The following is a 14,875-nucleotide window of genomic DNA, read 5'->3' on the forward strand; positions in this document are numbered from 1 at the left end:
GTTGTCAGCCACCACTCGATGGTGGGGAAGGCGAGGTATTTCAGATTCCTAGGGCTCCACAGCCTGCTTGTTGGAAAAGGACTTCTGTGCCCCACCTGGGCTGGGCACAGCACCCATGAAGGACGCACGTCAGATGCACAGCCAAAGCCCCCCCGCCAATATCTACAGCCTTGTTTTAACCATCTAATTAGGCAAATGGATCTGCGGGCTGCAAGTTATAAAAAAGCCGGCTCGGACACCCGCCAGCAAAGACCGTAATTTTCAGGCCTTCAGGGAACTTTTGGGTTACTGCTCTGACTTATCTTTATCCAAACTGCTCCAGGGAGCTTTCCAAAATTAACAGGAGGTAGTTGCATGGGGGGGAAAGGGGAAGGAGGGAGAAAGAGTTTACAGGCCCAACACAATACTGCATTGTTCGCCTGAGCACCTGTGCTCATTAGCAGCCCGGAATTCAACCAGGAGTTGGGGGGTTCCCCTCCCTGCTCAGGAACCGCCGCCCCCCCCCCAGAGGCCAGGCAGTACCTGAACTTCCACCACGTGGATGGAATCCCAGCACCCCTTAATCTTCTTTGATCCATCGCCAGCTTTCTTAATTAGAATCACGCCTGCAAATCCGTGATCCAGATCCCAGAGGTAGACAGAGGAAACACCTCCTTCAAAATACCTGAGGCCGAAAAAAGAAAACGCAGTCTTAACAGGAGAAGAGCAGGACAGATGCTCACCCCGACAAGGGTTTCCCCAGAGCAGCCCCCACCCCTCAAGCAGACCAGCACAAAACTGTGGCTGCAGGAACACACAACGCTGCGCTGAGCGGCAAAGTCCCTTTCCCAGAAACTCCTTTTCCTTTTAGAACAGCAAAAACACTTGTGCTCTTTTGGGGCCCAAAGACACGTCTTCAGGTGTAACAGCTGCCTGCGGAAACAGAAGTGAGCAGGTGTGAGGGAGGGGGGGGTGAGCATTCTACTCCTGAACGGCCTGAGGCCCGGGCAGGCGAAGGACTCTCCTCCCACAGGTGCACTGATCAGAGTGGCCCATCTCTGGGCAGAGTCCTGCCTCCTGGGGTCAGGAGAAAGGGGTACTTCTATAGCTGTGCCCCAGTTATGCCCCCAGGGGGGTTGCTCGGCAGTTTAACACCCTTCCAAGGCCACCAGAGTCCTGTTTGCCTGAACTTTTGTAGTCCAGCTTCCGATGAACCGATTTGGTTCGGGGACTGATCACTCACCCTCTGTTAACTGTGGGCATTCGTGCTGCTTGCCCTTGACCACGTTTGGGGGAAAGCAGAGTACGGGCGGTTTTAGACACACCCTTTAATGTTCTATTGGTCTGTTATACGAGCTTATCTGCTGCCTTGATTGCTTTATATTGACACTTTTGATGTTTTGTGGCTGTGCTTCAACCATAAGCCACTTCTCATAATTCTGCAGGGAAGCAGAACGCACATTTTCAAAATACATTCTGCCTCATGTATACAGGTTGTAGAATGCAGCTTTGGAGGGACGGTGAGGGTGCAGAATTAAGCTATTTCAGCAACGGGCACAAGGTAGCGCTTGGCTATTTTAGAGACCTGCACCTGGAACTTTGCTCTGTTCTCCTGAGGGGTGGTGTCGCATCAGCTTTGCATCCGGAATGTCCCGGGTTTAATCCTGTGAGTTAAAAGAATCTCAGGAATTTGCAAGTATCTTTCCCTGCCTGAGACCCTGGAGATTCGCTGCCAGTCACAAGAGACAATGCCAATCTGAGCTGGGTATAAGGCTGCTTCATACACGTTTGCTGTATCTTCAGTGGGGAAGGGAACGGAAACAGCCGAAGCCAGGGAACGATGCCCACACTGCCTGGCACCAGGAGGAAAGAGGGCAAACCTCTTCTAAAAATGCAGAGGAGAACAAAGCTGCAGCAGCCCCACAGCACATCTGAAAAAACGCAGCCCAAGAAATTCCCTCCACGCCAACTATGGAATTCCACATCGAAAGTTGCACAGCTCCACTGACTCCAATTAATGGCAACAAGCTGTTAAAAGAGCACGCTAGAAATCCGGCTGAAACTTAAAACTGTGTTTTATAGCTGGGTTCCTCCAAAGCTCCCCTTTCCCTCGCTGTGGCTACAGGGGGAGGCTGGCAGATTCATTCTTTTTCCTCGTTTACAGAGAGGTGGCCTAATTAAGGCTAAAGGAAACAGAGGCACACGGCTGGTTCAGCAGTCTTCCTTTTGCGAAGACCGGGATATTTTGATTTATGGCAGATCACAGCCTAGCCGAAAGCCTAACGTTTGCAGAAACGGAGTCCCATGCCTAGGCTTAAATGTTCCTCCACCTGGCAGCCTGCTGCAGCGTTAACGTGCACCGGAGTGCAAGCTCCAACTGCAAACGTGGTTTCCCCAGTGGCTGCGAAACGTACTTTTTGTAAAGCCTGCTTAGCAGACAGAGCTCCCACACCTGCTCTTCTGCTGACCTAGTTTACACCACATACACAATCTCCCCCCCCCCCCACACACACACATTACCCAGTAAGTGCTGGTGTAAGATGCTGTGGCGAGTCTGGCTTGCAGAAGGCAAAGCACGTCTGCAGTCTGGCACATGCTGGGGCCCTTGTGAAACTTAATTTGCACCAGTCTGTGATCATTAACGGGACGAGGGTAAAACGGCTGCTGGAATTTATCCTCTGCAAGCTGAAGAGCCTCTTAAATAAAGAAAGGCCTGAGATGAACAGAGCAGTGAATCCGTCACCTTCCCTTGGTGGGGGCGGGGGGGGGGCTGCAGTGGAATGCCTTGACAGCTGTCTCAGAAATACCCACTGGGCTCCAAGTTTAGACCTGGGCAAATAATCCCAGGCCCAGGGATTCCCTGGGTGCCTGCCGATTCAACCGTGACCATGGCTTAGCACTCAGGCAGTCCTTTTGCTGCCCTGGATCTTTAAAACTTCAGACAGGGTGGAGAGGCTTCAGCAGGTCCCTTCCAATAAGCAAATTCTAATCCATGCTGTACCGAGAGCAAGGAAGAGCAGGGCCCAGGCTCCGTGGCCATTTCAAGATCCATAGCCCTGGAGCGGCAGGGACAGAGCGCGCGCACCACCGCCAGCCCAAGCCCAAGCCCAAGCCCTCTTGGGAAAGGAAGAGGGAAAGGAGTTCAAGCTCTTGCTTTATCAACGCCACTCTACGGCTCTCATGGTCAAAGAGTGCAGCACTAAGCGAACAAAATACTCTCTAAAAGCATTTAGATTTTTGTCAACGCTTTCCTAAAAGCTGTAAGCAATCCATAAACATAACAGCAAGCACACAATGTGTTTCTCAAAACTAAAGAACGGCCAGCAGAACCAAAACTCAACCAAATGCCGGCTGGGAGAAGGAATCTTTCCAAACTTCCTCCAAGAGGCGGCTCCACAGTTCAGCCAATTGACAAAAAAGCCCCGTCTCCAGCTGCTGCCCACTCGCCGGCCCCTAGGACGGCAGGGTGTGGCACCCAGAGCTTCAGTGGCATTCAGGCTTGCATGGAGACCAACGGTCCAGCAGGCGGCACATGGGACTCGGGGCTGTGCGGGGCTGTGCAGGCTACAACCCTCACTGGAGCAGGCTGGCAGGCTTCGGATGCCAACCATGTGGGGGGAAAGAGTGCACGACCTGAGCCGTACGGAAGCGAAAGCTTTTCTTCAGCCCTATAAGATGGCTTTGGGTAGCTGCGCAGGATTTGGGGCCAACAGCACCTTAAAAACCCACCAGATTCCCCGGGGGACGAGCTTTCACTGTGCCCAGATCCCACGTGATGATCTCTGCAGAGTGATGTCTCTGGAGAGAGCTGGAAGCTCACTGAAGAGAACGGTCTGAACGGCTGAACTCGCTCTGGGACACAAGCGCCTGCCCCCAGCCGTCAGTCTCTGGTATGGTTTAACTTCCCACCCATCCCTGTAGGCAAACAAAAGAACTCGGTTTGTCTGTATCTAATAAAACCCTCTTATTTGAGCTAGGCTAAAATTGCATTGATCAAAGTCACTTCTGAACTCTTCTGTCCGCTGGTTGTTGTGGGTTTTCCGGGCTGTATAGCAGTGGTCTTGGCATTGTAGCTCCTGACGTTTCGCCAGCAGCTGTGGCTGGCATCTTCAGAGGTGTAGCACCAAAAGACAGAGATCTCTCAGCATCTTCTGTTCGCTGCTGCTAAAGAGCCCAGGGTTTGAGTTGAACCCATCCGATACAGCTGTGGAGGCTCAGTCCTCGTCGCTCTCTTAAGGTGCACACAGCAACATTACCAACCTCCTCCCCCCCCCCCAACTGGAAAGCGCATGAGACTTGGATTGACCCATATGAAGACTGGCAGTGTGGCCTTCTGCCCTCACCTGTTCCAAAGAGCACGACTTTCTACTTGTGCTGCATTGACGTCTACCTTCAGCCACTAGCCTCAGAGACCCTGAGCTGGAGAAGGTACCCTTTGTCTCTAGGCTTACAGGCAGGCTGAAGTTGCCTGTGGCTCTAACCATGATCAAGTCACATCCCCCACCTTCAATATGAGGAGATGGGATACTGAAGAACAGGAAGGCAGCCCAAGACCGCCTCATGGCAAAACTGGCATTTAAAGCAGGGATAGTTCACAGACAGAGACAGACAGCACACTTCAAGGAAGAGTGAAAAGCTCCTGCAGCCAGATGTACCGACAGCATCTCTGTACGAGTCACTGTTATGGTCTCACTTCCTTCCAACTGGACTCTGAAGGGAAGTGAGAAATTCCACTGTCTCTCGATAACGGATGTGGTTGGATCAGTCAACGAACTCCTGAGACAGATAGTATACAAACACAGAGCACAACTAAGGTACTCATTGCATCTCTGCATGAATCCCTGCTCTTGGTTTGTCTCTTAATCTGCAAGTGTTTCGTGGTTGCAGAGAGGTTCATAAACACAGCCAGTGGGGCTTCTTTGAGAGAAAAAAATCTCCGCTGTCAGATGTTTGGGAAACAGGGTAAAGTATCTTCCCCCTCCTCCCACAGAACTCCAATTACACATTTTACCAGCTCGCTTGGAGCATGAGACATTAATTAGGAGCAGGGGCCACGGCCAGGGCTTTATTTTTTAAATTATTCTTACCTTCTGTACTTTGATCCTAATGACATGAAACGGGTGAAAAAAGCTCTAATTTTTATGTGCTTCACGTTTATGAGATTTTACATAAAGGCTTTTGCGGGCGTATTTTTTAAGAACGTGCTAAAATGTTGTCTGAAACCACATAAAGCCATCAGAGGAACCTTCCCGCCAGAACTAACAAGCTCACACATGGAAACACTCGAGAGCGCCTTTGTACCTTTAATGAATCAAATCTAGCATTAATATTGTTTTAAATACTAACATGCTATTTCAAGCCAGTTTAACGTTAGCCATAGCTGAGGCCATAATATGTGGGACGGCAGGGGAGGAGGGAGAAGAGGCAGAGAGCAAGGAAAAACAGTCGAGTCGCTCCGCAAGTCAAAGTTAAGATAAAGCCAGAGCTGGAAGACTCTCCGGGTTTTTTTTTCTCCCAGTCTCAAAAACCTGGTCCAGACACAGCTCAGCCTAGCCCATGGCGAGTCGACCTCGGTTTGCCACTTTGAGAGGAACAGCTGGAAAATACCAACCTCCTAGCCATGAAGTGTGACCAGACTTGTAAGGGTGCACTTGTGTTTTTAAAAAAGAAATGCCAAATCTGCACCCAATGAAATCCTGTGACAAGTAAAGCAGATATGCAGAAGGTATCTCTTATTTTGCACAAGACAGACCACAGGGCTTATTCTTAAACACTTCACTTGCAAGAATGCAAGACCAGCCCTTCCCGGCAGAACCAGCAAGTGGGTCAACCAGATTGCCCTCGGAAGACCTACATGCAGAGCACTGAAGCCAAAGCTCGCTGCCCCAGGCAACAAGTATTCGGACGTGCTGTTTAGCTAGCGTGGCCACTAACCACTACTGGCTCCGCCTCCCGTGACTTTTTCTCACTCCCCGCCTCCCCTGCCCCCAAAGCATCCACCTCTCTCTTTGCAGCTGTAAGGGAACAGCCCCGGATTACAAGAAATCTGCATTCTGCACCCCATGTCACGTGTCCTTTTCCAAAGAAACTGCAACACACATGCCCAGAGCCCTGAGCGGGGCTGTGCGAAATGCTAAAGATGGCAAATGCTTGGAAGGAAAGGAGGGGCACTGGTCCAACTGTTTCTCACCAGAGCCTGTCCCGAAAGAGTGCCTGTGGGTTCTGCACAGGTGCCAGACACATCCCTTCCAGCATGCACACAGGTGCAAGAATCCCTCAAGCAAACATACCAATCGAGTTAGGTATGCACATCCTCCATGCCAGGTACACTCCAAGAGCACATCTGGTCAGCAGCTGGGCAGCTCTGACCGTAAGGAGGGAAGGAGGGGCAGTCAGCTGGGGGGGGAGGGGGGAGACAAAGGGTAGACTCAGGATTCAGATGCTACAGAAGCACCAACACCTCCCCCTCCAACCTCCAGTACTACCCCAAAGTTGACCGACAGCTACGTAACGGGAAACTGCGTCTCTGAGCTCCTTCTTTCAGCCATTGATAGATTTTCCAAGCACCTCTTTGAGGTGGCCAGGTTGAAACAGAACGTGCGGTGAATGCACTTCAGAAGTGACGACGACGAGGGACCTAGAGAGCATCTGAACTGAAGAAGCATGAGATGCGCTTCCCTAAGGCACGTGTCTTCAATACCTTCCCAGAGAAGGTAAGAGACAATGTGGTCAGACTGGGGGAAACCGGACATTAAATATCTACTGAGCCAAGCAGCTCTCTGGGGGAACCTGGGCCTGCGGCACACTCCGTCTCTCTCAGGCTAACCTGCCCTACCGTGCCAAAAGGATAAAATGAAATGTGGAAGAGCCATGTCTTCTGCCCTGAGCTGCTCGGAGGAAGAGCAAGATAAAATGGGATAGATGGACAAACTAAGCCACCCCAAACCTGGCATCTTAATGAAATGCAACGTAAGTCTAAGGCGGACAACAGCTTTGAACTCTGTATCTGAAGTATCATCTGCAGTCTCAATGCAAATTCCATTTAAGGGGCCGGGGGGAGTGATGTGCATGGAGAGTCTTTTGCACAGCCCTCAAATCTAGAGGAGAACAACAACAACCCCACAGGAGGCAAAGTGGGAGTTGCACCTTAATGCATGGAGACCTGCCAGAAAGACTGGGCCGAGAGGGGAAAACAAGACAAGAGAACCCATGTTCATCTTCGTTCTTCTGTGCCTCCACACATGGGACTGCGCATGTGTGTCAGCACAGAAGAACTCGATGAACATAAGTTACAGGTATGTTAACCCTGTTTTCTTTCAGCACTGGGATGCAGGACACTGCATCTGGATTCCATTTGTGGGGCCCCTTACCACAAAAGCTGCAGCAAGTTATCGTATCCAAAGAAGGGGGGGCAGAGAAAGAGGAGAGCCATGAGCTAAGAGCAATAAAAGCAACTTCAAAGCGTCCCCCCAAAGACTCAGGTTTGGGGGCACCGGATTTACATCCAGATACGGCTGGGGGCACTGATAAGAAAAGGGCTCAGAGCCTCTGGAGGGAACAGCTCCCAAAGGCACTGCAAACGGCAGGGAGAAAAGAGGAGAAGCCACAAGCGTAGCTGCGGATATGGAGAAGTGGCAGCGCCCCCCCCCCCCTTCAACAGTTCCTCCCAGCTCCTGTTTTCATGGATAACCTTATTGCAAACGACGCAGCTGTTTTAAATTCAGAGCGCCCAGCCAAAAAAAGACTAACAGCAAGCAATTTTAGAAGTGCACAGGAGTTCTGTATTTAGAGCCCCCCCCACTTTAAATTGGTAGAAGGCACATGAGCAATTTAAGATATGGAGAGGACACCACACATTACTGGCAGTGAAGGCTTGAAACGACGACTGACGAAGGTTAAAGGAGAAAGTGCCAAAGCAAGATTAAAAGCGGAATGTCAAGAAGACAAAAAAGAAGACGGACCAAAGCCCCTGTCGACAGACAACGCCGCAAAATGGCTTTTGGCTCCACGGACGACTGCCACTGACAACAGCTCACGGGATAAAAGCAGGTTGGGAGGGCCTGAACTGAGTTCACAAATACCCGGGGATGTAACTGTGTGTGTGTGGGGGGGGGGGATCAGCTACTGGAAGCCACTTGGCCAAAAACACCACCGCGTGGCTTCTCCCACCATGGCCAATGGAGAGGGAATCTCTGTCTTGCTTCTATGGCCGTAGGACTTTTGGGCAGCCCAATTCAGAGGTGAGGTGATGGCCACCAGTCTCAATGCAAGATGGGTTTCTGGGCATGTACAGAGCTCACAACCCCACACCATTCCAAGTGAACTGTGATGGGGCAGTTGCGCAGCATCGCTGAAACGGGAAAAGCTTTTATTCAAGGTGTTGAGGAAGCCTTCCCAAAGCCACGTGTGCATATGTGAAAAGCTATCCGAATGCCAACTCTGCACGCCACCAAAAGCTCACAGCTTAGTTCAAGTGACTGTCACAACCAGCGTGTAGAACTGCTGCTGTGACAAGATGTTCCCAACTAGTCATCAACGCTCCAACAGTGCATCAGAGAATAGCTGGAGCAACATGCTGCATGAAAGACCATTAAAAATATGAAGCACCCACACACCTAAAAAAGAAAAAAGCACCTTTCAAACTACGCACCAAGCCAACCTACAAGCCCTGCCACGGAACCCACAAGATTAACAGCTTAGGGAAACAAAAAAATCTGGCCCTCTGGAGTTCCCGTTCGCATGCTGCTCCCCTCTCCTGACCTCCAGAACACACGTTCTGCTTGTGCGTTTTAAATTTTTCATTTGTGGTTGCTCTTAGTAACATGCCTGTTACCCCTCTGGCATAAACAGAACAGCACAAAACTATTTTGGGGATGCTTTTCCAAGCGCCACTTGCAACACATCCTCTAAACTGCAGGATGTTTAGATATCCCTGTTGCTGGGCGGCTGAACACACACACACACGCACACACACAGCACCTGCTCTGTGAAACCGCAGGACGAACCCTGCGAGGATGGCCACTCCGGGTCCCACAGGCTCTGTCCGCAGTAAAGCAGCTGCGGCCCAAACGACTCGCTGCTCAGAATTAAGCCACCACAAGAGGAGACTCATAAAGGGGAGCTGCAAAGCTGCCCCGGAAATGTCCCTGCTCTCCCACTCCGTCTCGGGCCCCTCCTGAGGTTCGTGGAGTCGTGTGGGACCCGACGCTCACCTCCCTTCTCCCCACCCCGTGCCCTATCCCCGAAGACCAGGGCGATTACGAGGAGGATGGCCAGAGTGCTGAGCAGTGACCCTTCCGTAGGGACCCTCCACCATTATTTCCCCCCAGAAGGATCTGCTGCTAGCCAGCGTGCACACAGCACCTCTCTTGGCACGCCCACTGACAGGAGCAGCACCTCCCAAGTGGGGCCAGGCTCATAACAGGCCTCCGGACTACAGAGATGAGTCTCCCAAGAGAAAACGGCTGCTCTGGAGGGCAGATTCTATGGCATCGCATCCCTCCCCGGGCCCCACTGCCAAATCTCCAGGAATTTCCCAACCTCAAGCTGGCAACCCTAGCAGCTGGACAGCGAGGCTAAAACTCCCTTGGACTGCTGGGCACTACATTACACTTCCTGGTGCCTGGCTTGTGTTACCTGCTGTCAACCCACTGCTCGGCCCTCAGCCACAACGCCAGTGAGGTTGCGCCTCCTTCCTGTCACATGAACGTCATGTGAGCCAGGGCTAGGCTCTCGTGGCCCTTCCTTGTACGCCCAGGGTAATGTCTAATGCCACTTTGGGGTCAGGAAGGAATTTTCCTCCAGGCAAGATTGGCTTGAGATCCTAGAGGATTTTTGCCTTCCTCTGGACACTGGGAAACTGTGGATTTCCTGCACTGTCCAGGGGGGTTGGGTCTTCCAGCTCTATGTTTCCTGCTGTACACCTACACTCGGTGAGTTTCATGCAGTCATTTGCATTTTATCATTTATTTAAAGACTGTGCAAGTGGCACGTGCATTAGAAAGACAAGGCAGGACAACGGGAACATTTACTTGTTGCGCCTTCAGTGTCTGTTACAATCCAAATGTTCATCTGGCTGCATAAAGATCCTCATGTTTTAGAAGAAGAGGCGTTGGGCAGCATCTCTACCGTAAAGGAATGGGGGGGGGGTCAGACTCTGCCCTGACAGGCAAAGCCTCCACCAAACCAGGGTATTTCTGAGCATTTCTGAATCCAAGGGTTTACCACGTGCCTGATCAATACAACTGCCACCAAGCAGGCTGTGGCAAGTCAAGCCGTTCAAACTCCTTTTTCACAGGAGTTTCTCATAACTCCAAGTTGCTTTGGCAGATCAGACTAAAGAGTTGCTGTAGCAGAGTGGTCAAGTGGTTGGGTTGTGAGCCAGCACTCTGCTTGTTCAAATCCCACTCCTGCCGTGAGCTCAGCAGGTGGCCTTGGGCAAACAACTCCTCTCAGCCCGGCTCCCCAACTGTATTGTGGGGATAATAACAACACTGAGTTTGCTCACTGTTCTGAGTGGGGCACTGATCTGTCTAGAGGAACGGTATATAAGTGCAGTTACTATTCTAAGAGAGCTGCTGTAGCATAGTGGTTAAGCGGCTGGGCTGTGTATCAGCACTCTGCTGGTTCAAATCACACTACAGCTATGAGCACTGCAGCTGGCCTTGGGTAGGTCACTCTGCTCGGCCCCAGATCCCCAACTGTATTGTGGAGATAATAACACTGACTTTGTTAACTGCTCTGAGTGGCCACTAAAATATGTCCAAAAGCATGTACATTGTTGTTGCTGCTGTTATTGTTGTTGTTGCTGCTGTCGTTGTTATTGTTGTTATTGTTATTGTTATTGTTATTAAGATCTATGCATCCTGGTATCCTGTTACCAACAGTGGCCTGCCAAATATGTTCAGAGAGGAACACCAGTACGGCACGAAGGCAAGAATCTCCCATCAGTTTGTCATCCTGGGCTACAGCCACTGACAGACTTTGTCCCTGAGAGGAATGCTGTCAGATCAGACCAAAGGTCCAGACAGCCCCAACATCAGCCAGCCAGATGCTGCCTAGAAGCAAGAGAGGAAGGGGGCAGCCCCCCCCCCCCCGTTATGTCCCCTGCATCTGATTCTCTAAGGTGAGGACACTCCGCTATCCTGTCTTCTGAAGGCGGAGCTTCCATTTCGCCCCTATGGCTAACTGACCCCCTTAACCCCCATGAATCCTTCAAATGCCACACCACCCACTGCCCATCACTTTACCCTGTGGGAGCAGATTCCATAAGATAGCTGCACACCAGCATGGCTCTCCCCACTGCCTGGAAGGTGGAGTTCTGTCAACCCCACTGGCCCCCACAACCACCTTTACCACTCTGAGAATCGTTCACGTCCATGCACGGTGCCTCTTGCCGGAGGACGGGGTAAGTGGAAGATGTGTGTGGAAAAAAGCCTTCTGAACACCCCAATCCCCCCGCCCCAACAAAGCCTCCACTTTAAATCTGGGCTGCCAAACTGGAAGATGAAACCTGAGGAAATCGCCTTTGACCGTGGATTGCTGTAGAGTAAACGCTTGTTATTCTAAGACATTCCAAACCTGTGGCAGCAGGTTGCTTCCTGTAGCTTAAGGCTGGTTTAAATTTTAGTTAAGTCCATCTGCAATTCCATAACGGGGGAGCCCTGAGTGCTACACTAGGAAGATCAAAAGCCAATTCCTTTGACAGAAAAAAAAATAGCCACATCCTTCTACCAAAAACAAGCTGCAAAAATAAAAAAGGGGGTTGATAAAAGTGAGGAGTTCCAACTGGGCCCAGTAACACCTTGGACTCTAAGCTAGATGGCCCTCTGACAGCAATGCTGATTCTGTGAACCCGGGCAGATCGTGAGAGGGTGGGCAAGACGGGTTACATCAGTGCTTAGTTCTCGTGGCCCTTTCTTACACACCCACGGGTAAGGCCGATCACCCCCTCGGGACCAGTTTGGCCAGGGATCCTGACGGTGTTTTGCCATCTTCTGGGTAAGGGTCACTGGATGTGTGTGGGCAGGGGGAGGTCGTTGTGAATGTCCTGCATTGAGCAGAGGGTTGGACTAGATGACCCTAGAGGCCCCTTCCAACCCTATGATTCTATTAAGGAGTTAATGGAGCTTCTCTCGGCCAAAGGAGAAACAGACAACCGGCTCCTACACCTCCACCCCCCACACACAAAACCCCCGGAGACAGTGGTCGAGAGCATGTGCCAACATACAAGTCTCTGTACTGGTCAAAGGCATTATTCGCTTCCATCTCCAGTTTGCGCAGGCGAGCAGACGGCATGGCTCCATCTTCCAGAGGGGGGTCATACTTGTTACTCCACGGTGATCTGCAGGGGTGGCAGAAAGAAATGCAACAAGTAGGAATTACCTTTCGGCCAGGAAGTTGTGCTGTTGTTTTTAATGAGGAAGGTGGTGTGCTACAAGAGGGTCTTGTGTCATTAGCAGGATGTGGGAAGGAGGACTAGGGGGAAAAACTCATCACAAGGTACATCGAAACTGTTTTTCCTGCCGCTTTAAACAACAGATGCCCAAATCTGGAGCAGGTAACCGCTGAGCAAGTGTTCGAGGTTCACTCTGCCCCCCTCCCAGCTCTTTAACAAGGTGGGCTTGATTTAATTGCGGTTAGCAGATCTCTTCTGCAGAGCACAGGGAATGGAATTTCAGAGCAACAGGCCCATAACTTAAAGCTTTTCTGGCTAGCGGAACATACCCTTCCCCTCCATTTTTTTTAAGGGAGACAGAATGCTAGCTGCAGCAGTAATTTTATCCACAAGAAATTCGTAACATTGCCCCCAAATACTGTTTTTATAGCAGACAAGCACTCAAAACACATTTAAGGGCTTAAATGGGAGGCTGTTTTGAAGAAAGACAGATGGACAAGCCCGCTTGAGTTCCGAGAGCTGGTCTCCTAACTTCCCTACACCAGAGAACTGTTTCTTTTTCAAGCTCACAGGTTTTCAAACTGAGCTGCTGGCACCGACTTCTCCCCATAAGGATTCCATTTAAGGAAAGTGATCAAAAGCAAGGATAAGAACCTGCGGAGAAAGTCAAGAGGCCTTGGACTTTTATATCAGGGGAAAAGCGGGGGGGGGGGGGGGTCTGGCTTTGGCTCCCTAAATACTGCCAAAGGCAGACAGTTCCCAGATACAATCAAAGATAAGCCCATAACGAAGCGCACCCCCTCCCCAAATTCATTTGCAAACTAAGTCAGTGGACCAAACACTCAAAAGCCAGAAGTGCAAACTGACTGCTAGAAAGATTAGGGAAACTCACAATCTACAAAGAGGTTCTGCACAGAGGGAGCAGCAGCCGCCACTCACCTGTATGAGTCTCCATCTCTGTTGTAGTCGCACAGCAGGTAATCCTTCCCCACTACCTTGTCACGAGCTATTTTTAACGGCTGGTCAACTGAAGACAGGAGATCTTCACAGAGGCTGGGGACCTAAGAAGACGGAAGTCAAGACACAGGCGCATGAAAGGGCTCTGCTGGTGACGCTTCCAAGTCTGTCTCCTGAACGAAGGGGAAGCACAGATCGTGCTTCACCTGGGCAGCCCACAAGCCTTAATGCGACCCACTGTAGACTGGGACGGTGAGTTGCCTCCTCATTTTACCAACCAGTGCAGGGTAGGAAAATTTTGGTAGGAGTGGGGTAGGCAGCAGAAAGGTAGTTATCTACCAGAAATTCTGAAGGCATGGTAAAACCTGGGGTGGGTGGGGTGGATATGGGAGTTTTGGGAAATACTGGAATACGCGCAACATCTACTTTATCAAGTCTAAATTTACTTTAACATAAATGCATCATTTATAGTTCAGCAAAGGTGTACCATGTAGCATGTCTATTCTGCAAGCAAAATTGCCAGTACGCCCAACACCAAAGAGAACTGCTCACTGCTACCTTTGCATCTGTATCTTCGTTTTTGCCATCTGCACCGATTTTCTCTGACCCAACAACTAAGACTCTCAGCCAAGACCCTCTTCTGCCTCCTGCCCTTCTTGAAGGTGAAGGGGGCAACACGCAAGAACAGGGCCTTTTCAGCGGTGGCCCCCCACACTTATGAAGCCCTGCCTCCAGTGCTTGCTTAGTGCCAGATTCATTCTCCTTGCATCCGGGAAAGATTTATGCTCTCAGATTTTTAGGTAATGTCCTCTTTTCGACCCACTTCAATTCCTGGAGTTGAAGTAATTGACCATATACTAATGTTGGCTTTCTTTCTATTGCTTTATTTAACAGACTTGCCAGTTTTAACGGCGATGACAAACTGCTGATTTAACACTTCTGAATGCTTACAGTGGACTTCATTGCTAGCCGTCTGTAGATGGTTGTTTATTCCTGCCTCGGACCCTATGGAGAACGCCCTACTTTCCCACAGACCCCTTCTCCCAGAAGTGGGCTGCTATGAGGAGGGGCACACCAGCCTCCCCTTCTTCCATCAAAGGACTAGACTAGACATCTATAACACAAGCACAGTTGTCTTTTTCAAATCTCATTCAACATAAATAATGCTTTGGGTTCCACATGAACTGCATGGACGCACACACTTTTTGCACTACAGCGTACCAACTGTTCCCTCCCTCACTATTAAAGCACAAAGCACACACACACTCACTCCAACAAATTTAGATCTCATTCCAGGGCCACTCGTGTGGTCTCAAAGCTAAAGACATATATAGTCACGATCTCGGTTCCTTGCCAATACAGGCCTGTAAAGTAACTGCTAAGGTGGGGGGTGGGGGTAGAAAAGTGGTAAATATTTATAACGGAGTGGAAATCCAAGAGCTGCAAAGAGAATAAGCTGCCCATGAACGGCAACTTAATTTTTTCCACTAGCTCATGCTCTGGGTGGAGTTTAATATACTTTCCAGGCTTCCTGCCAAACAT

The 14,875-nt window shown here is 50.5% G+C and overlaps 1 protein-coding gene across 2 annotated transcripts in view; it reads right to left on the reverse strand.

Annotated features, from left to right (window-relative positions):
* CAPZB (capping actin protein of muscle Z-line subunit beta) overlaps positions 1-14,875 on the reverse strand; it is a 58,783-nt gene that overhangs the window by 8,526 nt on the left and 35,382 nt on the right. For both annotated transcript variants that reach the window (XM_055001328.1, XM_055001329.1), the window contains exons 3-5: positions 13,316-13,437; positions 12,209-12,322; positions 523-664 (exon numbers count right to left, since the gene is read on the reverse strand). In XM_055001328.1, coding sequence (XP_054857303.1) covers positions 523-664; positions 12,209-12,322; positions 13,316-13,437 — 378 coding nt within the window. The remainder of the gene's footprint in view (positions 1-522; positions 665-12,208; positions 12,323-13,315; positions 13,438-14,875) is intronic.

The sequence above is a fragment of the Eublepharis macularius genome, chromosome 17 (assembly GCF_028583425.1).
Source record: "Eublepharis macularius isolate TG4126 chromosome 17, MPM_Emac_v1.0, whole genome shotgun sequence".
NCBI lineage: Eukaryota > Metazoa > Chordata > Lepidosauria > Squamata > Eublepharidae > Eublepharis > Eublepharis macularius.